Source organism: Artemia franciscana, chromosome 17, assembly GCF_032884065.1.
Source record: "Artemia franciscana chromosome 17, ASM3288406v1, whole genome shotgun sequence".
Taxonomy (NCBI): Eukaryota; Metazoa; Arthropoda; class Branchiopoda; order Anostraca; family Artemiidae; genus Artemia; species Artemia franciscana.
The window spans coordinates 32,468,006-32,494,690 of NC_088879.1; the positions used below are offsets into that span (position 1 = coordinate 32,468,006).

General features: G+C 34.7%; 1 protein-coding gene across 2 annotated transcripts in view; it reads left to right on the forward strand.

The window, feature by feature from the left end:
* The window catches only part of LOC136038148 (GRIP1-associated protein 1-like), a 72,172-nt gene that overhangs the window by 44,640 nt on the left and 847 nt on the right, over positions 1-26,685 (forward strand). For both annotated transcript variants that reach the window (XM_065721191.1, XM_065721192.1), the window contains 3 exons: positions 3,048-3,149; positions 7,497-7,603; positions 19,824-20,076. In XM_065721191.1, the coding sequence (XP_065577263.1) occupies positions 3,048-3,149; positions 7,497-7,603; positions 19,824-20,076 (462 nt within the window). The remainder of the gene's footprint in view (positions 1-3,047; positions 3,150-7,496; positions 7,604-19,823; positions 20,077-26,685) is intronic.

A 26,685-nucleotide genomic window follows, 5' to 3' on the forward strand; every position in this document is an offset into this window, starting at 1 on the left:
TTTCCCTGGAGGAGTTATCCTACCAAAGCCATCATTTGATTTCATTGGTATGCTGTCTGTAGAACCGTATAGACCGAAATAAGTAAGATACAAATGGCACGTCAGTCAAATCAAATATGCTTGGTGCTTAAATTTTTTTGATAACCCCCCCTCCAGTTTCTGTTCAGTTTTTGGTAAAAAAAAAAAGAAACATCAATCATATACAGTCTAGTGAATAATTCCAGGTCTGGTATATATTCAAGGCGGCTTTGAAACCTTTTTGACATGCCAAAGAAACATTACAAAGACATTTTTAATTAGGAAAGTTTCACTGAGGATTTAAAACCCTTTTGAAGAAATCAAGATTAGCTTTTTTACCTCTTTTTTAATGCTACCTTTTTTCCCTCTGTGCAGTCTTTTTTACCTCTTTTTTCTTGCTACTATTTTACATGCCATTATGCGAAGTTTTTTTTTGGCGTTGCAAAAAAAGGTTAACTAGCAAATAAAAGAAACAAATACTAAGTCTTGTCACCTTAGTGGTCATAGGTATACGCCGATAAAATTTTAGTTTTGGAAAATAAAGAATAAAAAGATAAAAATGGATTAAATCTGCCTGGTTTGTTAAAGTGCCTGCGTACTTTATCTTGGATGATACATTTCAGTTCGCTGAAGTGTACACGTCGCTTAAAATTGCACTGAGGCATCACTGACTAACTAGATTTTTAAGAATCTGGTTTCCAATTTGGCAGATTCGGTTTCTTCTTGTTACCAATTCCTCTCTGTGTTTATTTTATTTTGTACGTTCGGATATCTATGTAAAATAATACCAATTACAAATTATCTATACCAACTACAAATTCTTTTATGTACACAAACAGAAAGTTTTTGTTTATTCTTAAACGCAATTTCTCCGGCTGGAGAATCGAATTTTCGGGATTCGCTAAGAAACGGAAGTAAACCAAATATTAGATCTACATTGCATAAGCAAAGTGAGGTATTGCGGCAACGTTTTTTCGGCTCCGCGGAGCTAAGTGCTGCGAGAGCAAAACTTTGGTTTGTTTCCTCGCTTCGATTAAACGCTGAAGTTGTTAATCTATAAGGATCTTAAGGTAAACAAGTCCCCTTCATGTCTTACCACTGGAACCAATTGGTCTTACCATCAAACACACCGAAAACAAATAATAGGTACACCGACTAGCAAAAGTTGCGAACCCCTCATTGCCGAAGACGATTATGAGCTAACAGCTGATAATACTATAATTATACTATAATTAACTATAATTTCTTTAGCAATGAGAGAATTTTTATTAAGAGGCACGAATGAAAGTACATTTTACAAATAGGTGTTTGGTTTGGCTATGGGGGCATCTCTCTCCCCTTTGTTGGCAAATCTCTTCATGGAATCTATTGAAACCTCCGCTATACACAGTTTTAGGCTCTCCCCTTGTTTCTGGGGCAGATTCATGGATGATGTGGTTTGCATTTGGAAACACGGTTTAGAGTCTTTAGACCTTTTCCATAAACATTTAAATAGTTTTGACAAAAATGTAAAACTTACAGTGGAGTTTGAAGAAAATGACAAACTACCTTTTCTTGATATCTTATTGATTAAAAATGAGTTCCATTTACTTTTTTCAGTATATAGAAAGCCTACACACAGTGATAGGTATTTGAACTTTCACTCGTGCCACCCTATTTCAGTGAAACGAAGGGTTGTGATTTCACTGGTGGATAGAGTTTTTAGAATCTGTTCCCAGAAATTTCTGGATTCTGAATCGTTGTATTTGAAGGATATTATATTTTGTAACAGTTACCCAATTAAATTCATTGATAAAATAATAAAAAATAGACACATTAAACACAACAATAGGGTTATTGGGGATTCACAGTGCACAGAATTAACCATACCGAAAAGGTTCATTTCTTTGCTTTATGTACCTACGTTGGGGGAGATGCTTAAACGAATTTTAGGTAAACATAACATTGATACTTGTTTCCAATTAGTGAGACCATTAGGTAGTTTTCTTAATTCTTGGAAGGATTTAACCCGGTGAGATTTAGTTAGTGGGGTATATAAAATTCCTTGTTCCTGTGGAAAGTTTTACATTGGTAGAACTCACCAACAATTTACTGAACGATTTATTGAGCATCGCAACTCAATAGAAAAAAAAAACCTACAATTAAGAAAGCCTCCGGAAACTTTTGTTTCGGCTCTAGCTGAACATACATTCTTTCATCCCGAACATTTTATACAATTTGATGAGGCTACAGCTATATCTAATGATAGAGGTTTTTCTCAGTGGGCGAGGGAGGCTATAGAAATTAAAAAAATACATATATTTGCTAATCTTTCAATAAATAGAGACACAGGGAATTTAAATATTGACCCAATTTATGATTTTCTTTTGAAAAATGAACCAATAATCAATAAGGGAATTAAAATTTTACACAATCACCAGGAGACAAGATTACCTACTAGACCAAAAAGAGTTGCTTCAATATTAGCTTACAAGAGGTTTATTTCGCAACAGAATAGTTAACTAAGTTTCAATTTTCATAATTTTTCCTCAATTACTTTTTGATGTTTCTCATTGAAGTAACTCGAATAGCTTTGTAACTCCTTTGTAACTCCACTTCACTTCACACACTATAGGGTCTGGCTCAAGGACAAGCAAAACCATCCTTTTTGGCCATGGCAAGAGTTCTACAAAGCTTTCCAAAATGCAAAGTCGTATTCATGAATCCGGCCTAAGGTCCACACTTTCCGTAAAACCGCAAAAGTTAGACCTTTACCACTTTCTAGGAATAAGCTGAAATTGGGGTGTTAGGAAAAAAAAAAAAAACACGACAAAACCTAAGTGCTGCTCTTGCAACACAATTAGCCCAAATGAACGCAGCTTTTTTGAACGGGCAGAAATTTGAGTACCAGCGGTAAAACTTAATCGTGTCTTGAATGCTTAAATAATACAAGCTATATGAGTTGATAAAAAGAATCCCTATTTCTCTTGACAGCTTTAGTATTTTTTTTTTTTGTGAGCACCTATTTTATGTTTATTTTCTTTTGATAGGTATTGCTGCTCTTCGTGATCTAAAGCGGCAGCTTCAGGCCGAGAAAAAGCGAGCAGAAAAGTTACAAGAGCGTATTAAGGATCTACATGACAGCAGCCGGGGTATGTATAGAGCTCCTTTTGCTTATTCGTGTCAGCAGATTCAAAAAAGCAAGGTAACTTCTAACTTGACACGTGATTGACTCAGGTGATTTACTCTCGTGATTGCAAAAGCTTTGGTAGTCATGAAATTGGTGACAAAGCTCGTCAATGAAATCGATCATTTCGCTTACTTCTTATTAAATTGTAATTGCGAAAATAAAAACCCTTATAGTTTTATTCAGAGAATTATAAAAAATTTGTGCTCGATAATGAAACTGAATTCAATCTTTGCAGTCCTATCGTTATAAACCTACACTTGGGTAATCTAGCAGCAGGAACATTTCGTAAAAAGTGTATGTGTATAAATCAGAAAGAGTGAATTTTATGCCACCATATTTCAGTTTTTGCAGGAGGGAGGTTACGCCGCGGGCCCTTCAGACTAACCTCAGGAGATAGGATCCCATTGTGTTCTCCTTTTTTTGCAGGATTGCCTTCCTGAAAATTTTGCTACTTAAGACTAATCTTTTCTGTTGTTCTCACTGTTGCCATTTTCACCAACGTAATTGACGATGCCAGGCGCAATAGAATTCCCTGAAACATCTTTTTATCGTTCAGCTGTATTTATCAGTTGGATGTTCTTTGTTGGAGGTGTTTTATAGGCCGTTTGATTCTTAACTAACAATTTTTGTTTTGGACTCCCCAAGCCCTTGATATTCCAGTAGAAGTGTCTTTAACAGCTCCACTATCTGGTGTTAAAATAGACATTTGTACTTGAATTCGTCGATGTTTTCAATTAGTTTGTCGTCCAATGGAGCAGATTGATTGACGGCCAATACTTTAGTCTTTGAGCTGTTTCTGGTAAGCTCAATGCGTTTCGAAGTCTTGCAGGCATGATGTATCATGTCTTGTAAGCCGTCACCTGTGGTATATAACAAGGCAACATCGTCTGCAAAATCCAGGTCTGTCAGAGATCTAAAAAAGCCATCCAGTTAACCAAAGACAACTTTCTTGCGTTTGGTAAGGGCATTGTCCAATCTATCGCGCAGCTGAATAATGTGGGCAATAGGGGCATACTTACTTGACACCAGACTTGACTTTAAACTTGGGAGTATTGTTAACCGAAATGCGGACACAGGTCTCAGTGCCCATGTATCCACCTCGAAGTATGTCGATGAGGTCCTGTGGTGCTCAATCTCCGGCCATAATCCTCCATAGTTCTTCTATAACAAGGAAATCGAAAGCAGAAGGAAATCAATGAAAGGGATGAGGAATGGTAGGTCATACCTGTTGTACTGTTTCTGGATGGGCTGGATCGTGAGTATCTGATCCTGAGAGCCCCTTGCTGGTCTGAAGCCTGCCTGTTTAGGACAGATTAGCTTGTCATGCATATCTTTAAATCTACTCAAGAAAATGACGTAGAACATTTTCGTTGCAGGGTCAATTAACGAAATGCCTCTCTACAATTTCCGAAAACAGTCTTGTCCCCTTTTTTTGTAGACTGGAATGAGGACTGATACTTTCCTGTCTTTTGGGAAAGCCTTTGTCATCCAGACCTGTAGAAACTGGCCGGCTAGGCGGCGCAATAGTTTGGCGAAGCCTTGTATATTCCAGAAGGAATTCTATCCTCTTCTCGTGCCTTGTTACTTTTTCTGCACTTGAGCGCTTTTAGCACTTCTGCGATTCTCGATGGGTCCAGATTTATATTGTAAGGTTCCCTAGCAGTACCCGAGAAATGAGACAGATCATTTGAGTTTTTGATGGGGCTTAGCAGCTTAGAGGAGTGTTCTCGCCAGCGTTTCAATTGTCCTTTGGTTCGGATGATTTTCCCGCACTTGTCTTTCAGCGTGTTGGCACAGATAAAGAAAGCTTAGAAAGAAAAGAGTGGACACTGACACACTAGGAAAAAGCAGTCATTGACACGACGTTGAAAGATAGTGATTGAAAAAAAAAATAATCACTGTCTTTTTTAAAGATAGTGATTGGTATTCGGTGCTGGTATAACTTGTTCTGCAGGGATGTGTTTGCAGTCCCAGCGAAAATTGTAGTGGTTAAAGTAATGTTCCAGAAATCTGAATAAAGCCACTTTTGGAGGTTCTAGGAACTGTAGTTCAAAGTCGTGTGTCACAAGGTATAAGGCAGGTGTCCATATTCATCTACACACCCTATGCCGTTTGATTATCTTTATGAAATTTTCTTGAAAGCTGAAAACTTATTGCCCAGAGTGAAGTTAAGCTTGTTTTAAATTAAATTTTAGGCCAGGTACCACATAGAGTGGCATTTTGTTGTTGCATTTTTCATATTTCATGACTAGTTTAGAATCTTGTAATGCTGGATTTATATTGGCTGAAATGCCCTATTTTTAAAGCTAACATCACCTTGTCTCTAGCAGAACCAAAAAAATCCAATTCCTCCTTGAACACTACTTAACGTAGTTACAAAGAGAAAAAAGAAGCATTCAACCTACTAGAACTAACAGAACTAACTTTACAAATACTGAGCACAAAAAGCAAAAATAAAATATCTCTAGTCCAGACATCCTAAATATATTTCCCCCAGAATCTCGTCGTCACCTTTTGAATAACGTTCCACTACAAAAAATTGAAATCAAAACAGATTTAAACTCGAGTTTAAGTCAATAAATGCTCAAAACTCCTTAAAATAAAAGTCAATAAGGCTCCTACATGTTGCATGTATCCCTTATAGTTTAAGGCCGTGATTAAGTGAACTTGAAAACATCGAGCTTCAAAATTGAAGTTAGGTTAGCCTTCTGTCTTTTAATTCTCTAGAGACCGTCGATTGTCAAAACTTCAAATAGTACCAATTATCAAGTCTTGTGAGAGGTTTTGATAGACAGCTTCCTTTGGAGAGATAGTAATATATTTGGCTTGGTCTTGCAAAGCTTGGTTACCGACCAAGGGAGAAGAGAAAATGAGCAAAAGAGCACTATCATTCTCAAATACAAAATGCTCATGTCTATGAAACTGTGACGGCATGCACAGAGTGCATTTTAAAATTTATTGTTTTTTCCTATTTTTTTCCTAGGAAAAGGCTAATTAAAATACCTCAGTTGATTAATTCGAAACTAAAAACCAAACTTAGTTGAAAGCTTTCTTCGAGGATTCTCAGAAAACCAAAGTTTTCTTACGAATTAAATTGAAAAAAAAATTAACTGAAAGTAAGGAGTGACATTAAAACTTAAAACGAACAGAAATTACTTCGTATATGAAAGGGACTGCTTCCTCGTGAACGCCCCGCTCTTTACTTTACTACCGCTCTTTTACTTTTTTGATTTAATTTTCCTCATGATTTCGGCTTTGTGTGCACAACTTTACTGAAGGCTCCTGACTATTTCTCATTTCTAGGTTTCTTCATTGCATTGAAATAATTTATGAAAATTTCACACTCTATTAACAAGCAGCTGATTATACCAGCTTGTCATTTTGGTCTCTAGGGGGTATTATTGGCGATCTGAAACGATTCTTTCTGGCAACCGACTTGTAAAAATTTCAGGTAGCTGAAAATATTCTAAATATTCTAAGGGACTGTTAGAAAACAGGAAAATAAATCGAAAAATGGTTGCAATCATCTTACAGGTTATTGTTTTCTGCTATGACAGTACCGATTTTGTTCTAAAAGCAATATCCTTTATCGAGTACACTTGTGAAAAAGACCTAGACATTTTCTAAGATTTCTAAGCAATTAGAGGAAATAGAGCAAAATCCTTTCAAACATTTTGTAGCATCTTCAAGAAGCTATGGCCTGATGTTAAAAGCGGCATCTTCCGCCAATGAATACTTGAGTACTTTTTAAATATAAATTTTCAATTTAACATGGGATTTTCGAGTTCCATCAGTTCACTTAATCACGGCCTTAAGATGGATGTTCAAAGCAAGACAGTGCTTCCATCTAATCTCTTTGCTTTTGTGATTCTAATGGCTTCCGCACAACTTATATTTTATTTCTGAGCGTATTGCGCATGGCGATTGGGCACCGATTGAATCTTCTCTAGGTCATATTATTTATCTTCAGTTTCTCTTGGTGGTAATAAAATTCGTAAATTCATTTTTTCCTTTTAGTTCGTGTTAATGATAAACCTATTTTCCTATTCATTGTTTTTTTTTCACTTATTTTTATGTATTTAAAAAAATAATTTGTATTATCATTTTTCATGTATATACTTTTAGAGGATTTTTGTTATTTTCTGATAGCGATTTGGCACCGATTGCATTTTCGTCTAGGCCATATTATTTACCTAAGTGCACTGGAGTTGTTAAATTCGCAATTTTTTTAAAGCTTATTTTTAAAGTATGGATGAGTATTGATAATGAACCTATATTATTCATTTTTTTCTTTTTCATTTATTTTTAGGCGATGAAAGTATGTCAAATGATATTGATCGGTATTCCATGTTTTCTTGGAGTGGAATGAGTGAAAATGGACAAAGAACGACAAGTCGCCCTAAGTCTTCTATATCGGTAAGCGTTATTTTTATTTCTTTTTGTTACAAGATTTCCAGGAGTAAGAAAATCTTAATTGCTACTAGTGTTGGTATTTATCTTTCTTTATATTCAAACGAACACACCTTAGAAACAATAGGGAAACTTTCTCAAGACACTGGAATTCAATTCAGTGAATATTTTGGCCAAGGGCTATCTTCAGCAAATATATATCTATATATATAAAAATAAGTTGTCTGTGGATCTGTGGATCAGGTGACGTCATGTTTCTAAAAAACTAAAAACTAAAAAAAAAACTGAAAAAACTAAAAAAAGGCAAAAACTACAAAAAAACTAAAAACTAATAAAAAAAATAAAAAAGCCGAAAAACTAAAAAAAACTAAAGAAACTAAAAAAAGGAAAAAAACTTAAAAAACTAAAAACTAAAAAAAACTAAAAAAAAAGGAAAAAACTGAAAAATAGAAGAGAAAAAGAAAACTAATAAAATTAAGAATAAAAATAAAAAAATAAAAAAGATAAAAACTAAAAAAAAGTAAAAAGAAAAAACGAAAAAAAACTAAAAAAGCTAAAAAAAGGTAAAAACCAATAAAAAACTAAAAAGAAAAAAAGGTAAAAAACTAAAAACAAAAAAAAAACTAAAAAAAGGAAAAAACTGAAAAATAGAAGAGAAAAAGAAAACTAATAAAATTAAGAATAAAAATAAAAATAAATAAAAAATAAAAACTAAAGAAAAAGTAAAAAGAAAAAACGAAAAAAAACTAAAAAAGCTAAAAAAAAAAAGGTAAAAACCAATAAAAAACTAAAAAGAAAAAAAGGTAAAAAACTAAAAAAATTTTCATCTAAAAAACTAAAAAAAACTAAAAAGGTAAAAACTAAAAGAACTAAAAAAGAAAAAAAACTAAAAAAAGGAAAAAAACTGAAAAATAAAGGAGAAAAAGAAAACTAAAAAAATATAAATAAAAATAAAAAAACTAAAAAGATAAAAACTTCAAAGAAAACTAAAAAGAAAACAGAAAAAAACTAAAAAACCTAAAAAAAGGTCAAAACCAATAAAAAAAAAACTAAAAGGAAAAAAAGGGAAAAAATTGAAAATTTATTTCATCATATACCAATTCAAAAACGAATGTATACCGGGATGACAACCGGGACACAGGGAATATAAATGACACAACTACAACAGGGACGCCGGGGGCACAGGGGGATATAAATGACGACCGGGACACCGGGACACAAGGAATATAAATGACGCCCGGGACGCTCAAAGAGAAATCACAGACTGGGACACCGGGACACCGGGACACAAATGACGACCGGGACACAGGGAATATAAATGACGACTGGGACACAGGGGCATAACTACAAAGGGGACGCCGGGGTGCACAGGGGGATATAAAAATGACGATGGCGACTCAGGGAATGGTCGATTAGCAATCACCATCAACAAAGCTCAAGGGCAATCATTAGAATCATGAGGTATAGATCTGAATACGGATTGTTTTCCCATGGACCATTATATGTTGCATGTTCAAGAGTCGGTAAACCTGACAATCTATTTATATGCACAGACAATGGGACAGCAAAGAATGTTGTATATTCGCAAGCTTTACGTAGTTAAAAACATATATATATATATATATATATCTATCTATATTCACAGGTGGGACATAGGGACACAACTACAATGGCGCGTAACTAATATGGCGCGTAACGACTTACGCGCGCGGGGGGGGCTTGGGGGGGGCGCGAAGCGCCCCCACCAACTAGGTGTTGGGGTGGCGCGAAGCGCCCCCCCAACAGCTAGTATATATATATATATATATATATATATATATATATATATATATATATATATATATATATATATATATATATATATATATATATATATATATATATATATTAAATGGAAGCTTTCAAAGCTAATCTTGCTTTTTTGGCAGCTAGCCTTAAAGGCATTTTTGTAAGGCACTACTGTTCACAATAATTCACAATGATATTTACAATAGTATTGAACCCGTTACAAAAAGGCCTTCAGTTTGGGACGGGGGTCAGTGGCGTGACTCTGTAAGCTTAGCCAGAGTCGACCCAGCTCTAAATGGGTATCTGGAGAAATCTTGGGAAGGTAAACAGGAAGGGTGTGCGAAAGCACAGGATGGTTGGCCCCCAACCCCCCATTGCACTTCCTGGCTGAAGGGCCAAGAAACGGAGATCAGCACCGCCGGTAGGGACTGTAAAGTCTAATGCCGTATCCTTTAACTTTATATATCTATATATATATATATAAGAATAAGTTGTCTGTCTGTCTGTGGATGTGTGGATCAGGTGACGTCACCTGAAAAAACTGGATCAGGTGACGTCAAAACTGAAAAAACTAAAAAAAGGCAAAAACTACAAAAAAAACTAAAAACTAATGAAAAAAATAAAAAAGCTAAAAAACTAAAAAAACTAAAAAAAGGCAAAAACTACAAAAAAAACTAAAAACTAATAAAAAAGCTAAAAAACTAAAAAAACTAAAAAAAGGCAAAAACTACAAAAAACTAAAAACTAATAAAAAAAATAAAAAAGCTAAAAAACTAAAAAAAGGTAAAAAACTAAAAAAACTAAAAACTAAAAAAAACTAAAAAAAAGGAAAAAACTGAAAAATAAGCTAAAATAAAGGTAAAAACCAATAAAAAACTAAAAAAAAAACTGAAAAAACTAAAAAAAGGCAAAAACTACAAAAAAACTAAAAACTAATAAAAAAAGTAAAAAAGCTAAAAAACTAAAAAAACTAAAAAAAACTAAAAAAAGGTAAAAAACTAAAAAAAAATAAAAACTAAAAAAAACTAAAAAAAGGAAAAAACTGAAAAATAAGCTAAAATAAAGGTAAAAACCAATAAAAAACTAAAAAGAAAAAAAGGAAAAAACTAAAAAAAATTTTCATCTAAAAAACTAAAAAAAACTAAAAAAGGTAAAAACTAAAAGAACTAAAAAAGAAAAAAATAAATGACGACACTCAAAGAGAAAGCGACCAGGACAAAAGGAATGTTCGATTAGCAATCAACAAAGCACCGGGACACAGGGAGTATAAATGACGACCAGGACATAAGTAAAAAAAAAACTAACAAAACTAAAAAGAAAGTAAAAACTACAAAAAAACTAAAAAGAAAAAAACTAAAAAAAGGCAAAAACTACAAAAAAAACTAAAAACTAATAAAAAAGCTAAAAAACTAAAAAAAACTAAAAAAAGGCAAAACTACAAAAAAAACTAAAAACTAATAAAAAAAATAAAAAAGCTAAAAAACTAAAAAAACTAAAAAAAGGTAAAAAACTAAAAAAACTAAAAACTAAAAAAAACTAAAAAAAAGGAAAAAACTGAAAAATAAGCTAAAATAAAGGTAAAAACCAATAAAAAACTAAAAAAAAACTGAAAAAACTAAAAAAAGGCAAAAACTACAAAAAAAACTAAAAACTAATAAAAAATGTAAAAAAGCTAAAAAACTAAAAAAAATAAAAAAACTAAAAAAAGGTAAAAAACTAAAAAAAATAAAAAATAAAAAAAAAATAAAAAAAAGGAAAAAACTGAAAAATAAGCTAAAATAAAGGTAAAAACCAATAAAAAACTAAAAAGAAAAAAAGGAAAAAACTAAAAAAAAATTTCATCTAAAAAACTAAAAAAAAACTAAAAAAGGTAAAAACTAAAAGAACTAAAAAAGAAAAAAATAAATGACGAGACAAAAGGAATGTTCGATTAGCAATCAACAAAGCACCGGGACACAGGGAGTATAAATGACGACCAGGACATAAGTAAAAAAAAAAACTAACAAAACTAAAAAGAAGGTAAAAACTACAAAAAAACTAAAAAGAAAAAAAAACTAAAAACTAATAAAAAAAACTAAAAAATCTAAAAATCTAAATAAACTAAAAAAGAAAAAAAAAGGAAAAAAATAAAGGAGAAAAACAAAACTAAAAAACGAATGTATATACAGACCGGGACACCGGGATACAAATGACGACCGGGACACAGGGAATATAAATGACGACCGGGACACAGGGACACAACTACAACGGGGACACCGGGGGAAACAGGGGGATATAAATGACGACCGGGACACCGGGACAGGGAATGGGCGATTAGCAATCACCATCAACAAAGCTCAAGGGCAATCATTAGAATCATGAGGTATAGATCTGAATACAGATTGTTTTCCCATGGACCATTATATGTTGCATGTTCAAGAGTCGGTAAACCTGACAATCTATTTATATGCAAAGACAATGGGACAGCAAAGAATGTTGTATATTCGCAAGTTTTACGTAGTTAAAACCATATATATATATATCTATCTATATTCACAGGTGGGACATAGGGACACAACTACAATGGCGCGTAACTATTATGGCGCGTAACGACTTACGCGCGCGGGGGGGCTTGGGGGGGGGGGCGCGAAGCGCCCCCACCAACTAGGTGTTGGGGTGGCGCGAAGCGCCACCCCAACAGCTAGTATATATATATAAGAATAAGTTGCCTGTGTGTGTGTGTCGAGTGACGTCATGTTCGTGTGTCGACTGACGTCATGTTTGTCGACTGACGTCATTATAAGGATTGAGCTGTATGCGTCATGAAGTTGTTTGTCGACTGACGTCATGTTTGTCAACTGATGAAATTACATACCGGGACACCGTGACACAAATGACGACCGGGACACAGAGAATATAAATGACGACCGGGAACCTCAAAGAGAAATTACAGACTGGGACACCCGGACACAAATCACGACCGGGACACAGGGAATATAAATGACGACCGGGACACAGGGACACAACTACAACAGGGACGCCGGGGGCACAGGCGGGATATATAAATGACGACCGGGACACAGGGATTGTTCGAATAGAAATTACAGACCGGGACGCCGGGACACAAATGACGACCAGGACACCGGGACACAGGGAATATAAATGACGACCGGGACACTCAAAGAGAAATTACAAACTGGACACCGGGACACAAAAGACGACCGGGACACTCAAAGAGAAATTACAAACTGGACACCGGGACACAAAAGACGACCGGGACACAGAGAATATAAATGACGACCGGGACACAGGGATACATCATTAGAATAATGAGGTATAGATCTGAATACGGATTGCTTTTCCCATGGACAATTATATGTTGCATTTTCAAGAGTCAGTAAACCTGACAATCTATTTATATGCAACATATATATATATATATATATATCTATATATATAAAAATAAGTTGTCTGTCTGTCTGTCTGTGGATCAGGTGACGTCATGTTTCTGTGTCGACTGACGTCATGTTTTCGACTGACGAAATTACAGACTGGGACATCGGGACACAAATGACGGACACTCAAAGAGAAAGCGACCGGGACACAAGGAATGTTCGATTAGCAATCACCATCAACAAAGCACAGGGACACAAATGACGACCGGGACACGGGGAGTATAAATGACGACCAGGACATAAGTAAAAAAAAAACTAAAAAAACTAAAAAAAAAGGTAAAAACTACAAAAAAAACTAAAAAAAACAAAACTAAAAACTAATAAAAAAACTAAAAAAGCTAAAAAACTAAAAAAAACTAAAAAATAAAAAAAAAATAAAAAAAGGAAAAAAAAATGAAAAATAAAGGAGAAAAACAAAACTAAAAAAAATAAAAATAAAAAAAAACTAAAAAGAAAAAAGAAAAAAACTAAATAAAAGTAAAAACCAAAAAAAAACTAAAAAGAAAAAAGGGGAAAAATACAAAAATTTATTTCATCATATACCATTTCAAAAACGAATGTATATACAGACCGGGACACCGGGATACAAATGACGACCGGGACACAGGGAATATAAATAACGACCGGGACACAGGGACACAACTACAACGGGGACGCCGGGGGGCACAGAGGAATATATAAATGACGACGGGGACACAGGGAATGTTCGATTAGCAATCACCATCAACAAAGCTCAAGGGCAATCATTAGAATCATGAGGTATAACTAAAAAAACTAAAAAAGGTAAAAAACTAAAAAAAAGACCAATTCAAAAACGAATGTATATACAGACCAGGACACCGGGACATAAATGACGACCGGGACACCGGGACACAAGGAATATAAATGACGCCCGGGACACTCAAAGAGAAATCAGAGACTAGGACACCGGGACACAAATGGCGACCGGGAAACAGGGAATATAAATGACGACCGGGACACAGGGACACAACTACAACGGGGACGCCGGGGGGCACAGGGGGATATATAAATGACGACGGCGACACAGGGAATGGTCCATTAGCAATCACCATCAACAAAGCTCAAGGGCAATCATTAGAATCATGAGGTATAGATCTGAATACGGATTGTTTTCCCATGGACCATTATATGTTGCATGTTCAAGAGTCGGTAAACCTGACAATCTATTTATATGCACAGACAATGGGACAACAAAGAATGTTGTATATTTGCAAGTTTTACGTAGTTAAAAACATATGTATATATATCTATCTATATTCACAGGTGGGACATACGGACACAACTACAATGGCGCGTAACTAATATGGCGCGTAACGACTTACGCGCGCGGGGGGCTTGGGGGGGGGCGCGAAGCGCCCCCACCAACTAGGTGTTGGGGTGGCGCTTCGCGCAACCCCAACAGCTAGTATATATATATATATATATATATATATATATATATATATATATATATATATATATTTATATATATATATATATATATATATATATATATATATATATATATATATATATATATATATAAAATAAGTTGTCTGTCTGTGGATCTGTGGATCAGGTGACGTCATGTTTCTGTGTCGGCTGACGTCATGAAATTAGTTGTCAGGTGACGTCATGTTTCTGTGTCGGCTGACGTCATGAAATTAGTTGTCGTCATTTTTGCTTTGACGGTGACGTCATTCAAGTTGTTTAAGACATATGTTCACGTAGAAATCTATTAATGTTTAAGTTTACAATGACTGATGAAGATGCTCAAAGAGTCTATGCCAAAAAACTTGCTGCTGATAGTTCCTCGGCACGCTTTCTTTTCTGACTTTCTCTATCAGCAGCAAGTTTTTTGGCATAGACTCTTTGAGCATCTTCATCAGTCATTGTAAACTTGAACATTAATAGATTTCTACGTGAACATATGTCTTATATAACTTGAATGACGTCACCGTCAAAGCAAAAATGACGGCAACTAATTTCATGACTTAATTTCAGAACTTAATTTCTGTGTTGACTGACGTCATGAAATTAGTTGTCGTCATTTTTGTTATGACGATGCTTAGTATATTGTAAAACACATTAATTTGGTTAATAATATACCATTTAAAACACCAAAATGAACATGCTGGAGTAGTCACTCGGTGAGAGAGGGTGTCAGAACGGAGAATGAAGGTCCCGTCATTTAGAGGTATAAATGACGACCGGGACACCGGGACACAAGGAATATAAATGACGCCCGGGACACTCAAAGAGAAATCAGAGACTGGGACACCGGGACACAAATGACGACCGGGACACAGGGAATATAAATGACGACCGGGACACAGGGACATAACTACAAAGGGGACGCCGGGGTGCACAGGGGGATATATAAATGACGATGGCGACTCAGGGAATGGTCGATTAGCAATCACCATCAACAAAGCTCAAGGGCAATCATTAGAATCATGAGGTATAGATCTGAATACGGATTGTTTTCCCATTGACCATTATATGTTGCATGTTCAAGAGTCGGTAAACCTGACAATCTATTTATATGCACAGACAATGGGACAGCAAAGAATGTTGTATATTCGCAAGTTTTACGTAGTTAAAAACACATATATATATATATATATATATATATATATATATATATATATATATATATATATATATATATATATATATATATATATATATATATATATATATATATATATATATATATATATATATATCTATCTATATTCACAAGTGGGAAATAGGGACACAACTACAATGGCGCGTAACTAATATGGCGCGTAACGACTTACGCGCGCGGGGGCTTGGGGGGGGGCGCGAAGCGCCCCCACCAACTAGGTGTTGGGGTGGCGCGAAGCGCCACCCCAACAGCTAGTATATATATATATATATATATATATATATATATATATATATATATATATATATATATCTATTCACAGGTGGGACACAGGGACACAACTACAATGGCGCGTAACGACTTACGCGCGCGGGGGGTCTTGGGGGGCGTGAAGCGCCCCACTAACTAGGTGTTTATATATATATATATATATATACATATATATATATGCATATATATATATATATATATATATATATACATATATATATATACATATATATATATATATATACATATATATATGCATATATATATATATATATATATATATATATATATATATATATATATATATATATATATATATATATATATATATATATATATATATATATATATATATATATATATATATATGCATATATATATATATATATATATATATATATATATATATATATATATGCATATATATATATATATATATATATATATATATATATATATATATATATATATATATATACATTTTGGTGTTGTGCTGAAGACGTTCCCTGGACATAGGGCTGAAATGCTCACTGAATTGAATTCCACTGTTTTGAGAAAATTTCCCTATTAATAATAATAATAATAATATTTATTACCCACAAATATACAAAAGTTTAAACAGTGGAGTACAGAGAAAAAATTAATAAACAAAGCAAAAACAAAAGTACACTTAACTCAACAATGGCATGCACAACAAAGCTAATATAGCAAAAAAAAAAAAACAGTATAATAAAATATACTCATCAGTAGAACAGACGAAGTAAAGCTGCATTGATAACTAGAAACATTTACAAGCACAGTATAGACCGCCGCTCATGTTTCGCATTCATCATGTTCATCATTTATTTTTAACCCACAAAGATAACCCAATGGAGAAAAGAAAAAGCAAATGAAATTAACAAAACAACCAAAAAACTAAACACTTATCCTACATAATACATAAATAACAAGAGAAAATATGACTAAACTAGAAAGATAATTTATAAGAAGAAGAAGACTATGGCACCATCGCCTCATACAGGGAATTATTCTTGCAGAGAGATCGGACATAGCGAGAAAGCTGATTTTGGACGGCCAAGTATGGATCAACAATGCCAAATCTTTCACTAATCCAAGAGTTTCTAGTTGAGGGTGGTAGGCCTAACAAGAACTTACAAAAACGATAAGCATGACCGGATAATTTCTAAGTTGTGTTTATTTGTTATGGAAAGGCAGTGTGGTCTTCGTCGCTTTTTACATTCTTCATATTTAATATTATTTTTCTTTCATTGTCTTCAGTTATCTTTCATCTCATCATATTAAACTGTTGGTCCCATTAAATAGTCTGGGGATAGCTTTCTAAGAATTATTTCCACCGGGAGGCGATTCAGCATAGTAAAAAATAGTCAGAAGAAGCTTTCTGATTAATAATTCGTCAAAAAATCTCCTCTTAGAAGTAATACAAGATATTATTAACATAAATTTCGTTTTGTAGTGCATTGGGTCTCTATTTCAATACCAACTTCAATTACAAACTTCAGTGTGTTCAGATACCATCTCCAATGAAGTCGATATAAACTTTACTAATAAACTAATTAGATCGCTTAAGTGATTGTATTATTTGGCATTCATTTGGCTGTTAGTGTTTTTGAACTGCTCATCTTAATCAGATCCGATGTTACTGCTGTAGAAACTTCAGAATTATCGTTCCTTTTCAGTATTAACTAAAAAACCTTTCCGAAAATGGAGTTTTTCAAAGAAAAGTAAAGAGCCATATTAAACTAACCCCAGCAGGAATAAATTCTTGTAGTAATTCTAACTCAAACGACCGAAAATTACTATTTAAGAGTAATTGAAACCCATAACGAACAGAAATTAAAATAAACGATCATAGTGAACATATAGACAGCAAGGTATCAATATAGATGAATAAAGAAATCCTAAGATGATCTAAAATTACTTGAATGTTCAAGTCAAACTTAAAATAAACAAAAATTACTACAAACAGGAGTTTGGCTACTCCCCTTTTCACCCTTCTCTTGTTACCCTTTGACCCTTTCATCAGAAGAAAGCCCTTTTCGTAAATTTAAATTTTTTATCTTCAGTTGCAATATTTAAAGTCTGGGCCTAGCCGTTACCATCAGACGTCCTACAAGAATTCATTAATTAATCTAAGCATAAAAACACAGACGAGCGATACAGGGTAAATCTAGATTTGAAAGTTTTCAAAGGATGCTGAGAAATTTCAATTTGATACGGCCATTCATAGCCAGAGGCTTAGAGCTAGGCACCTAACTCCTCGCGAGAATTTACCCGTGATGTTCTGTATTGTTGAATTAATCTTACGTCTGACTTGAAAGTGTAAAGTTGTGTGTGAAATTACTAAGCTTTTTCACACTTTTTTCTTTCTTGATTAGCCTGGGTTGAGAGACTAGGGTTTACAGGGAGAGTTAGATTTACAGGCAGAGCCCTGTGATATGAAATATCTTTCCGGGAGGGAAAGAAGGAGAATTGTGCTGGAATTTAATGCTTGTGACCTTTGGCGTGACGTCTTGGGCCAATTAGTGTGGCACTTTCGTACCGCGGGGGAATTACACTTGTAGGAAGTGTACTTTTGTTTTTTAAAACATCGGCGAAAAAATAAATATAAAATTACTATAATAATCAAGACGACTAGATAGAACTAATGAAAATAAACTGAATATTTGATGTAGGATCAGAACCATTGGCGCCTTATGGTTCTTTGCTATTGGTAGCAATGTAGTGTTGCCTCTGATCTTAATTGTTTATATATATTAATTTTTTTATGAATAATTCTTTGTGTCCAAAGCTGTTAAACGCAACAGTAGAATCGCCAGCTTCCATAAATTGAAAAAGTTCAAAGATAAAATAGAACCGCGTTCCTTCCACTTTATAGTTAAACTATGTCATACTTATATTTATATATAGTTATAGTTGAATGTTATTTTTATAATTGAATTGTATATGCATGTAGTTGAATGCTTAGACTATAAAAATTTAAGAAAGTTACAAGTGTGATGATGAGTTTACAACTAAGAACAGAACAGGTTGGAAAAATAATCTAGGTGATGCTGGACTAAATCTAGGAATATCGTGGGGGAAATGGGGCATACAATAGCAAAATTACAGTATTTTTACTTTTAAAATTCTAAACTTGGAAAATTTATGCAATTTTTACTTAATAATTTATTTCCTTTTTTTAAAGCAGTTTGGGACATTTAGGCCAAAGTCCAAGTGAGGATTTGGCAGCTCCATCTTATTGATAAATGCCACAGACAATAAGCTTAAAATGAGAAGATAATGCAGATATAAAACGAAGAGGGCGTCCTGAAAGCCCAAGTAAAGCTATCCCAAATTTGTGAGAGCTTAAAGCCCAAACCGCTAAGCCGTGAAGGCCGAGTGAGTGGAGGGTGGTGACAAAAATCCTGGGACGCGATCTTTTTGCTACCCAACAGGCCCACGGAGCAGACCTTTTGGCTAATGTTCATATATTTTCTGGGAAAGTATCAAGGGAAAAGCTTTTCTTTAGCCATTAAGTGTCCGAAATGTTTGAACTCCTATAAAATCCGTCACATTTTGGAGAAAAGCTTTAAACCGGGGTACTTGGCAAAATTGTACGCCGAATCGTAACCAAATTTAGTTTTCATTTCAGGATATTTAAAAAAAAAGGGATCGGAGATAAGAAAACATTTTCGCAAAGAGATTAGCAAAAAGGACAGATGTCGTTGATCAACAATGTTGATCAACGACATTGCTAGAAAAGGCCGTGTGACTCCTTGCCCCTTGAAAATTTGTAAAATTTCATCTTAGCATTATCTTCTTATATCTCAGACTTTGAAATTTATTGTTTGCATGATGAAAAGGCAATGCGCTCTGCTGTGGTTAAAACGCAAGCAATTTTTTCCTTTTCATTCAGATATATAGTTCAAATATCTTTAAAATGTCTAAAATTTCCTTGTATCCACGGAACAAATCGGGTTACAAGTTTTAGTAGCTCAATGGGTTGTTAAAGCCTACACTGTAGCCCACTGGACAAGAGGCTTGGTTTGAGTCAAAAGCTTTTTGAGATGTGCTAATTGGTTTAATGTTGACTTTATTCCAGGATACACAAGAGCCCCTTCCTTTAAATTCCTCCCCTGTACCAGGCGACAGAGGAGAAGGGACAATCGAATCAATTTGTGATAGGACAGAACTATCGCAGCATGTCGCTATGTTGGAACAAGAAAACGCTATTTTAGAGGAAAAAGTTAGACATTTAGAAATAAACGCTGCAGCAACAGCCGATGAACTCCTCCGTAGAGGGAAACTCATCCAACAGTATTGCATGGATGGTGGAAGACCCCCCAGTAAGGCAGGTAGTTAACAGTTTTCTTCTCTTTTTTCGAATTTTATTGTTTTATTAGTTCCTGATTCTTCTGGAAGCGAAACAAACCTCCCCATTTTTGTCCTGCTTAGTGAATGCCTGGTGAAAATATGGGCAGCCTTTTTCCTTATTTGGAAAACTTTATTTTTGTTGTTGAATACTGTTTCTCGATTATTCTAAAAGTAAATAGAGGAAATTTTATTTCCCCTATTTGGTAGCCAACCTGGTTAAAATGTTGCTAAACTTTTTCTTTATTTTGAGAAGCCGGGTTTTTATGGCACTTGGTATTTACCAAGTGACCTATAGCGATCGCAATTTATGTCCGTCGGTCTGTCTGTATGTCTGTCGGTCGGTCTATCGGTCCTGGTTTTGCTAGTTCGGGCACTTCCAGATAAGCTAGGATGATGAAAGTTGGCAGGCATATCAGGGACCATACCAGATTAAATTAGAAATTGTCGTTTCCCCGATTCCACCATCTGGGAGGGGAGCGAGCAAACTAGATAGTTGAGAAGAATTTTATTTGCCCATAAAGCAAATGATTGCTGTTTTTAAGTGTGGCTTGCTGGTCTAGTGGCATGGTTCTCGCTTAGGGTGCGAGAGGTCTGAGGCTTGAATCCCAGACCGTCCCAATTTTTATACGAAGAAGATCCGAAATTAGATATGTGATCAATATAGCGACTGCTGAAAGTTGGAAGGCGTATCAGGGACCGGACCAGATTAAAATGGTCGCCGATTCGACCATCTGAGGGGGGGGGGCTAGAGGGAGGTGAAATCGTGAAAAATGAGGTATGTTTATCTCACAAATGGGTGATTGGATCTTAATAAAACTTGATATAAATAAAGATGTCATGTCTCAGGTGTTCCATTTCAATTCGGATCGGATCCGATGAAATAGGGGGGGGGGAGTGGGGAAACGAAAATCTTGGAAACTGGAAATCTCGGAAAACGCTTAGAGTGGAGAGATCGGGATGAAACTTGATGGGAAGAATAAGTACAATTTCTAGATGCGTTATTGACATAACCGGACCAAATCCGATCTTTTTGGGGGAGTTGGGGGGATTTCTAGTGCTTTGGTGACTTCGAGAATAAGCACTAGTTCTAGATGCGTGATTGACAGAACCGGATCCGATCTCTCGTCACAAGTGCCACATGAGCTCTTAGTTCTTATTGTTGTTATTAGTAGAAGTACCAGGGAACCAAGCTTCGCTCGTTCCCTAGTGCTGGTACGCGTGTCCCTGATGCGCATGGTGTCATGACAACATGTGAAATTCCTATTAAAAATTGGGATTCATTCTTTACAGGATTTTGGACATAAAATCGTGCGGTCGAATTTATTTAATAATAAAAGTTCCGTGTGTAGCGTTCAATGCTTCGTTCCACACAACATTATGTCCCTGATTTCATTTTCAGGTGGAAGGAGAACTCTCATAACTCCAAAACCCTTTGAACAATGGAATAATATTTTTAATGGAAAGTTCGCTTGATGTCATGTGAGTAAAAACATATAAATGTAAATGACATGCATAAAATTTATAAAACAACATACACATCTACACAGTTACATCTACATACAAAATCGTTTAAATATTTCTTAATTCTTGAAGCTGGAGAAACACACCGTTTTTGTTCTGTTCTGTTAAACATATGGGTGAAAATATGGTAAGTTTTTTCTTATTTACGGAAACTATTTCTTGTTTTTTATTATGTGCTATTTCTCGATTCTTATAAAAAAAAAACGTCCCAAATTTTCCTAGCTACTTTCAAAGCCAACCGGTACCGGTACTTCAAAATGCAGACAATGACAAAAAGGTAACAGCACAATGAGAAGACACAATGACTGTTTGGCAAGTTTTCTTAACTAAGGTGACAGCACAAAATCGCATTAGCATAACCATATCCCAACAACAGTATTTGTTGTTGTTAGCATATCCCAACAACGAATTAACAGTCAATACAGAAAATTACCGTAGGTTTATGGCCACAAAAAAAAGATAAACAACAACATTCAAATACACTTACAGGAAACAATTTAAACTTTTGATCAAAAAGATTAAAGCACAGAAAACCATTCAAAACCACTAATACAAACAAAGTCATCATACAAGACTCTCATGATGGGTTATACCTAAAAACCGCGCCAGATTCTTAATACTAATAAAACACGCATTTCCCAGCAATAAGAGATGTCCTCTACAGACAAATGAGATTGTAGAAACGATATTCAGAATTGTCAGTGGAGCAAGGTTGTTTACAAAATAGGATTGCTGAATTGTAGATTGTGGAACAGCAAAATGTATAATTGCAACCCACAACCCGGCAAAATCCTTGCCTTTTTTATGCGACATTGTCCAATTCTAAATCTGGAATATGAAATCAGAGTCCTAATTATCAGTGGAGCAGCATTTTTGTGATCTAGATTGCCATTGGAACGACAAAATAAGAATCCAGATGTTAGTGGATTTCACAGTTCATAAAACCCATAAGTTTATTTCCTGAATAAGTACCAGATAATACAAAAAAGCAATGAACGCCGGCTAGTGAAAGCCACCACGCACCTAACAAGAATGATGGAATCAATTCAGTTTAGATAGCCAGGTTTAAATGACCAGTTTTTCTCCTATGTTTACCGCTTCAAACATCTAAGAGCTGTAATCGTTTTCGTAAACTGTCGACGACAATGTCGCCTTTTGACAACACAAGAACTGTATGCTCTGTTTTTTGTCGTCATTTTTCTCTGTCAATATCGTCGTCAACGGAAAGATGAATTGAACATATTTAGAAAATGTAAATATTTACGTCGATAAACAAAATTAGAAGTGAACAAGGATAAAGTCCAGAAAAAAACAGCTAGTAAGATTTTTCCGTAAATTACTCCTTTTTGCGGCACTTACAAAAGAAATTAGGGCTTAAGGGAGGCTTAAAGACAATTTCACTTAGACACAGGTAAAAATGCTTTAAGATATTGAATTTGCAATTAGCAATTACATGAAATCTAAGTAATTTGACTGCTTTTCATTCCGAACCTTAGATATATTACCTAAAAAGATAGCATATAAAGATAAACCTGCGGGTTGCGAAACCTCTGTAGGGGGGGGGGATGAGGTTGAGAGCAATCAATAAATTGTAAAAGGTAGGCAGACCAAAAAAAGATGTAAATATGACGGCTCATTATCGTTATGTTTATTTAAAAAAAATTCTCTAACAGTAACCAAAAAAAAAAAAAATCTTGAGTATTCCTTATTTTCCTGTGAAGGTTGGGCTTGAGTTTGTTCAATCAGTTTCTTCCATTGTGGATCCGTTTTTGCAATATTAAATCTTAAATCGTTTTCCAAGTTTAAGCAACTTCTTAGTTGACTTTTTATTTGGGCCTTTGATGAAAATACCAAATCACAAAAGTAAGAGGCAGAAAATGGAATCAGACATTTCAGCGCCTCGATTGTTAATTCTGGGAATTCTATTTTTCTTTTTAACTAAAAGGTATTCAAACTTTTAGACTTGAATCCCAAGTTTAACATTCGGTCAGCAGATTCTCTTTGAGCTTAATTGCTAAACTTGTCTCATTTATAACTGCATTTAAAAATAGTTTTAATATCCATCTTTACCCAGTGTTATCTGATATCTCTTGCTCTGAGAATTAATTGCTTAATTTTTTCTTTAAGTTTTCATTCCGTTTTCATAACAGATATTGAGTTGATGTTTATATCGCTTCCGATATCTTCAATGAAAGACCTTGTCGACGAAAATAAATCAAAGTTGTTTTGATTTATAGATGATCTCCACGATTAATTTTTTTTATAAACCATGGTGTTTGTCTTTTGGTGTAACGACATTCTCATCCCGCCCTTGAAGGCTTTTATTCAAGTTATTTAAATCTGCAAATAAGTCAGAAAGAAAAGCTAATTTCAAGTAGAATTTTGGACCAGAAATGAATTCAGAGTAGTGACTTGGCTTGCCACAAATAGACTTATAGTTCAGCGCTAAGTTCCATGACTGGTTATTACTTTGCCTTTTGATAATCATCTAACCTCTATAGGGTAAAGCAAATTACAGTGTAGTGCCCCCATATTAAAAAATGGAAACAATCGAGTCTGCAACGCTTTTCCTTTAATATAGTTTATATTGTTAATAATAATAGTTAGAACTTGACTGTATTCTTGTGGCAAAGTTTTGGCTGCGTGAGCTTGGTGATGGAGAAAGCAATGCATCCAGGAAGAGTTTGGCCTCTTTTCTTTCAGTCTAGTAGTAAACCCACTCTTCTCACCAGTTATGGCTTTTGCTCTATCACTACAAATAGCAATGCATTTCTGTGCCCAATCGATATTCACATCTTGCATAGCTTCAAGGAACATGTCATGGAAGCACTTACCTGTAATATTTTTTGGGAAGTGCCTTGCAAAATATTGTTTCTTCTACTAATATTTCGTTAGATTCAAAACGTGCAAAAGCTACAAATAGTTGCTTATCTGTATTGCTTATCCTGCGTTGAATAGTATTGTCAGAGAGAGGTATACTCTTGAGCTTTTCGAACTCTTGCTTGCCAAACATAACCTCTGCTATATCTAAAGCCGCTGGTAAAATCAAATTTACGGCAATAATGTGAGAATTTCTTGCTCTAGACGCACGAAAAGCTACTCGATAACTAGCGAGCAACGCTTCCTCATTTAGGTTGGACATTTGTCCTATAGCCGTGTTTTGATGTTCAAGAGCTTTTAATTTTCGCTCAAAAATTCCACGGTTTTTTTCCATTAGGATGTTATGTGTTTAGGTGGCGTACCAACTTCGATGGCTTCATGCTTTCTCTTGGCAAAATTTCAAAGTAAATTACGCACTGCGGTTTGTTCTCAATCCAGGTAAACCCGAATTTCAAATAATTGTCCTCAAAAAGACCTTTTTTGCTTTTTTCCACTAGCCCGCTAGACGCTGATGGTTCTAATGATATTTTCAGTAATTTATCCCTTTTCAACTCATATAAATACGCAAAGCAAGTGATTTGCGCACTTCAAACTTAACAGAAGATGACACGACCGAGCGTGTCACAAATCACTGTTACTTCAACTCCAAGACACCTTACGCAGTCCGTATGTAACTCCCTAGTTTTGCTTCCCAATCGTTTATACTTTTTGTTGTCTTCCTTCTGATTCCATTTGCTTCTGGGTCTTGCATTGCACTCAACTACCGTGGCCGGGGTCGACCGCCCTATTTATAGGCCAGCCAAACGGCATTCTAGCGAGAATCATCTCAAAGCGTAAAGAAACGTCTCGAAACTTGTGGGCCTTTCGCGCGGGCCGTGGAGAGGGTACTAGTTCCGACTGTTACCAACAGATGGAGCTGGGAGTCTCAGTCCTAACATTACAAACATGTTTGTATTTGGTTTTAAGCTATTCATTGGTCACGTATTCGATTTAAAATTATATATTTTATAAACTTAAATATATGTATTTATATCTGAATCCTAATAATGCAAACGCCTAAAATCTATACATGAATTACATATTCTACAGGTTAAATAAGGGTCGAGAGGGGGGGAGAGAGATATTTTTGATACTAGAAGAGTCGTGTCATGAAAAAGGTTGAAAAACACTGCCCATAGGTAAGAGAAACAGGCTTAAATAACTTGCTTCACCTGCTTCAAACACATTAGGAAACCTTTACTAGTGACGTGGACAAATAGAACGGTACAGGACGGAAACCTTCCTCAACCCAGCCGTGCGTGCTTGAGTATTTTCTTTTAGTGCTTTTTTGAAGAACCGATAAAATCGCTTACAGTTTCATAAACTACACTGTTTTTCCAATACGAATAAAACGAAAAGAAAATAGCAAAAGATAAGAATTTTTTCAATAAGATAATGAACTTGGCAAAAAAAACAGCAAAAAACTTTTAATACAAATAAAATGAAAAGTCCGAATATTCCTGCTCCATATCCGAAAGCTTATATCAAAGGAAAAAAGTGAAGAAAAAAAATAGCTTAGACAAATTAGCATAACACAAACTAACACTAGTTTTAACCATTAATTAGTTAAACTAGCTTTTGATTCTTCCCTTTGTTTTCCGTTGATGAAGATTTATGTGTGTAAAGTCGACATATTCGGACTTATATTTGTTTGTAAAAAGAAAATTTTTTTTTTTTTTCTTGCAAAGTTCACTGTTTTATTAGTTTGACCATTGTAAAACATCTTTTTTTAACTGTCATAAATCGGAGTAGTTTAACCTAAAACGGAATTGAAAACTCCTTTACAATTTTATTTGGCTTCTCATTACCAGGTTTTTGTCCTAGAGAAACAATATAACGAGATTACAGCTTAAAACTGAAAATATTACATAGGACGCCTGACAGTCATAATTTAACTAAAAATTTTGCCGATAGAAAGCCTAGTTTGTGCGCTTTTTGTTCCCTCGTTCTGCCCGCTAGAATCAACAGCTAGAGTCTTCCCCTAATTAATTACTTAATTATTATTAATTGTATTTGCGATAGTATTATATGAAATAAATTTATTATTACATTCAGATGATTCTTTATATATAGAAATGTATATATTTCTGTATTATTCAATCTGGATTTCAACCTTTCCACATTTACTAGAACCTAAAGGTAATTAATCC